This window comes from Megalobrama amblycephala, linkage group LG3 (genome assembly GCF_018812025.1).
Source record: "Megalobrama amblycephala isolate DHTTF-2021 linkage group LG3, ASM1881202v1, whole genome shotgun sequence".
NCBI classification, from domain to species: Eukaryota; Metazoa; Chordata; class Actinopteri; order Cypriniformes; family Xenocyprididae; genus Megalobrama; species Megalobrama amblycephala.
The window spans coordinates 49679757-49684992 of NC_063046.1; the positions used below are offsets into that span (position 1 = coordinate 49679757).

Sequence of the window (5236 nt, forward strand, 5' to 3'; positions counted from 1 at the left end):
GGATCTCAGTCCCTCTGTAGCATACCAATTCTGCAGCTATTAGGGTTCAAGTATAATAAAAAAAAAAAAAAAAAGTCATTTTCATAAAAAAAACAAACTGCAGCCACTGTAAGTAAACAGAGTAATTTACAAATATCTCAGGTTGTCAATAGTTCAAAGATGCAGGGTAAGAAATTAAATGACTTCCTCTTTACACCAACATGCAGGAAATTCATTTAACAGTAGAGGTGAAATATAGCAAGTGCTGAAGATATTTCCTGCATGTTAATATGCATATGCTCGCTTGTTTTGTGACCTCTAATTTTAATGTCTTTCAGGATGCCAAAAAATGCCAATCTGGAAGGTTTAACACATGCAAGACATTAGTCAACTATTTTAGATATTTAAAAATGAGAAAAACATTTTCTACAAAAAGAAAAAAAAGGACCTGCAACATTTTTAGAAAATATAGTTTATTGTCAAAATAGACAAGGCTCTCAACTTCTTATAAAAGGAACTTTATAAAGAAATGTTCAGTTGCTGTACCAGCAGTTCAAGCAAAATATAGTGTATTCAGTTGGGTAGATAAGTTAAACGAAGCTCAAGTGTAGAAGGATAAAGACAAGAACATTTGCGCAGTGAACATTACCAGGTGAACTCACAGGGGTTAAAAAAAGAAAAGAAAAAAAACAAACCATACAGTATCCTGTCCGTTTTTTTTTTAAAACCGTGACCAGTTGGAAATCTTGACATTTATATTTGAAAGACTTCGAACAGCAAGTTCATGAGCACAGACGCAATACATTCAGAAATACTGTATGGCCCCCTTTAGAGTGATGCTTTCCTGTACTTAACTTCAACAATCAAATAACTCAACTTTGAAAACATCTAATAATGAATTTGTGTGAAATAAGGAGGAAACACTTTGTGTACGGTTCATTTGAGCATAATTATGACCATTTCGGATAAGGGCTGGCACAAGTTCAAGGCCACTATTAAACACTATCCTCAATGCTTACAAAAACTACAGCAAATACCCATCAGCAATCAACTCTCCATTTTGTTCCAATGTCATTTTGTGCCAAAAAACAAAAATAATAACTCTATTATTGATTAAAAAAAAAGCTTACAAAAACATGAGTTTGCTTCTCCAGCAGACTCTTACATTCATGAGAAAGTGAGTGCATTCAAAATGTACCCTTAAACTTCAGCCCTTCCCACCACCTTCATCTCCATCTCAGCACTCCTCAACTATAGTTCCAGCTGCAGAGTACAGTTTTTTCTTAATGAGCCTAAACCCAGGGCGGAGCTTAAGTGCACTGCGGGTGCCAGGTGGGAAACACGTACCGATGCGCAAAAAATCCCGCAGGCTCGGCCAGCCACCGCCATCCTGTTTGAAAACCAATGTCAATTCAAAAGTTGGCACCACACTTGAGTCGCAAGCAAGTCTCTCGAGTCTCTCACAACGGTGCTGCTGCTCTTCCAGCTCGAGATGCACATCCAGCACACAGCCCCGCAACCCACACGGCTCCCCTGCTGCCAGCCTGAGCATATCCCGTGCCACCCGCCGGGTCAGAGTCTCTGGCACCAGCAAATGGGCACATTGCAGCTTGCTGGCTTTGGCCCTCGACAGACAGCCCTCAAGCAGCCGGGCGAGCTGCTGACATGTCTGTTCCTCACACACTTCTGCACCCAGGTAAGGCTCTGCCAAACACCGTTCCCAAAAGTCCATTTCTGGAGAGAGAGAAGAGAGGTGAGATTAGACTGAGGGATGCATGATATACCGGAAACGTATTATTCATTTACTGGTTTTGATCAACATGGATATTGGGTATTTAATCGTGGATTCTTGTTTCCATCCATTTTCAGATCATATTTACCAACATCTAGCACCAACTTAAAGGGAAAGTGATTACAACCAAGATTATACCCCTTAAAGAGCGCTTTTTTAAAAAGCATTTTTTAACCCTCCTCTATAGGCTAATAGAAGACCAACCTCATCCCACATTTCAAAGGCTTTATTTGAATAGATATCAATATTTTATATTGTTCATTATAATATCGGCTCCTAAATTAATTTAGACATCACAATTTGACAGTGCCAAACTATTGTTTTTTTGTTTGACAACATTAACTTTTGTGCCAGTTATCAGTAGTGGTCATAAATTGATCAATTTTAGTGCACCTTTAAATTTGAGCTCAAAAATCTCTGAACTGAACAACGAAATGGTTTTATTAATAAATGCATTTAGCAATTAAAATCGTCTATGGTGGCAGTAAGTAATTATCCTGCTATTTATCTAATTTTCAATAACTAATTTACGCAGTAACAATTGAGAAAATACTGCTGTAACCTAAAGTCGTGGTCACAAAGAAGATGATCTGGGTTACAGAATGACTTCATCGGTGTTGACATCACTGCTGCAGCTCTGCACCAATAGCGCAGTAAACAAGCCCAGCTCTCAAGTCCACTGGTATTGTTTGAGAACCACATTAGCCTCCACAAATCACAGATACTGAACATTATACATCAAAATATATCTTATATCTTACCATAATCGATGCAAGTCTGGTCATATCCTCTATCAGCAAATTCAGAGAGGCATTCCGAGTTTCTGTTTAGTGTGCTTGTTGCAACCATTGTGAAAATCCTTTGAGTTTATATAAAGTGCTGAAAGAAAAAGACTCAGCATTAAATGCTGCATGTATATGCATACAACAGTAAGAACGATGCAAAACGTATGCCAGCATTATACTCAAGCAAACGTATTAAAGCTCACTTTTCATTGTCTCGTTGATTAAAGCTTACACAGGTCGAGATTTACAACAAAAACACTAATACATAGAATATTGCATAGCTGCAAACACTAGCAAATGCACACCTTTTTATTTAGTTGTAGTCTTTCAAACAGATGCTTAACCAGCGGTACATCACTAACCATGGACATAAAAAAAAACGTAACGTTAAATATTCGATACTTACCCTTGTAAAACGAATATAATTTAAAAATAAATTATTCACACAAAATTTTCTTTCAATATCACAAAAACCCACACACACACCACCCTCAACATTCACGCTTACACACAAATGAGAAGAAGCCGCTAGCTCAAGCAGTATTTATAGCTTTTCTATACCCACGTGCTTATCAAACATCGCCGACCAATCAGCGCACGTTTTACATTCTAGAACTTACTGAATTCTACCAGGCAACCAGTTCGCGCTGTAGGCTCGTGAGATCCACGACTGTTTGTTTCGAGGACTCTGATTTGCTGCATGTACCAGTGCTTCACCCAATTGCTAAATGGCGTTAGTTGTTGAGACCTTTTCTTTCTTTCTTTCTTTCTTTCTTTCTTTCTTTCTTTCTTTCTTTCTTTAAAATTTTTATTTTATTTTTAAATTTACTAAACAGTAGTGTGTTGCTACCTGTTATTAGTAACAACACACCCTTTGACAGCCATTTGGGACAAGGAAATGAATGCCATACATATGATGCTCACAGAATTTAGTTATAATTCTGAAATGTAAGATTTGGAAAACTGTTGAAAACAAATAAACAAAATCCCATCATATTTGGCTATAGACCGCCCCTTACAACAAAATATGTCTGTGAACTCCAGTAGCCCACAGTCAGCACTGCTAAAATTAGACTTAGTGCATTGTGTAAATACCTTTAAATAGTGAGGAAGTGTGATCTCCAGGTTTGAAAATGTATATATATATTTTTTTTTTTTCTTTAAAAAAGCAACAATAGACACAGTTACAGTGAAGAGCTCTGTAGCACACAGTCTACACTTTACAATACAGTGAAATACTATGTGAAGGAAAGAAAAATAAGCAGCAGCTCTTTGTGAATGCAATGTCTGTTAAATGATTTAAAAAAACATTATCCAGGAAACATGCAAAACATGGTGGAAAAGTAAATACAATTAATTTATAGGTCAAAAAGAGTGGTATCCCTTCATGTGGAAAAGAGAGGTGGATTGTACATGTGCATGAGTGAGCTGGAAACAGTTTATTTGGCTCCATGCATTGGATACATTTTACCCAGCTTATTATTATTGATTCAGTTATTTTGACATTGATTTAAAAATTGTATTTATTTATTTTTTTTATGCAATTTTATATGTTCAGTGTGTCCTTTAAGCTATAGCTTAAATTATGGCCTTCTTGGCAAGCTGTTGTTGTGCATGCCTGCCTACATGTCCATGTTATTGCGACAAAAGTTACAGAACATATTTAGAAACCACACAGCACTGGAACGTTGTTTTCAGCCATGAAATTTGACTCATACAAACACGTACACAGAATTGGCTGAGTAGCCGAATGAAATCCAACCGTCCTCAGGCAGATCTGTGTCTGGTCACATGGCTTGAACAAGATCCTGGTAAGAAAACAGTCACATGCATTAGCTACCACAGTGCATCTCATAGAGACTGACACAAGCAGGGAGAGCTGACATTGCTGAATAGGGAGAGAGAGAGACAGTGAGGGCAAAATGCAGAGTGTGAAAAGAGAAACAGAGAGAGTTAGTAAAATAATATGGAAATTTATTAAATTATAGACATGTTTTTAAAGTCCACAAAAAATGGCAGTTACTAAATGTCAGGGTTGCTGTGTATAATCCAAGGAACGGGACACGAAATGAATGAAATACTTTTTAATTAACACAAAGAGCAAGAGCACACACCAAACAACTCGCATAACATTAACACAGGAGCAGGAATAAGGAAAACCAAGGTCTTAAATACACAAGGGAAAATAATCAACAGAACAGGGAACGGCTGTGTAACTCAATTAGAAACACTGGAAACATACAAGGAACTGCAACTCAGGCAATCAGGAACAGGGAAAACCAAACTAAAACACAATCAGTGTTGGGAGTAACACATTACTAAGTGCAATACATTTTAGAGAGAGTAATTAGTACAGTAATTAATTACTGTAATTTCATTACTTTTTCCATGAAAAAGAAAAGTAAGGGATTATGGTTAATTTTTCTGTAATTTAATTACAGTTTAATTACTTCTGATCCATAGACTATAGAGTAATTCTATATAAAACAATAGTGGATTTAACATCAGCTATGTAAAATTCACTTTTGCATGGTGTTTGGACATAAATGTGTGTTGGCAGTGCGTGTACTCAACCTCCCTATAATGATAAAAATCCAACCACTCCTTTTCTTTTAATTCCCATAAATTATAAGCAATGTCTCAGAACAAGCCATTTGCAGGTTCCTGGCAGTGTGACGTC

General features: G+C 36.9%; 1 protein-coding gene across 2 annotated transcripts; it reads right to left on the reverse strand.

Annotated features, from left to right (window-relative positions):
• Window positions 1-435: 435 nt before the first annotated feature.
• Window positions 436-3114, reverse strand: LOC125265606 (DNA damage-inducible transcript 4-like protein). 2 transcript variants are annotated; one of them, XM_048185916.1, is made up of 3 exons: window positions 2963-3114; window positions 2533-2650; window positions 436-1713 (listed from the first exon to the last, which is right to left on the reverse strand). In XM_048185916.1, exons 2-3 carry the CDS (start codon window positions 2618-2620, stop codon window positions 1217-1219), a joined length of 585 nt encoding a protein of 194 aa, XP_048041873.1. In that variant the 5' UTR covers window positions 2621-2650; window positions 2963-3114; the 3' UTR covers window positions 436-1216. The 2 variants fall into 2 exon arrangements, with proteins under 2 accessions (XP_048041873.1, XP_048041874.1); XM_048185917.1 differs by having other exon boundaries at window positions 2862-3019.
• Between the last annotated feature and the right edge of the window lie 2122 nt (window positions 3115-5236).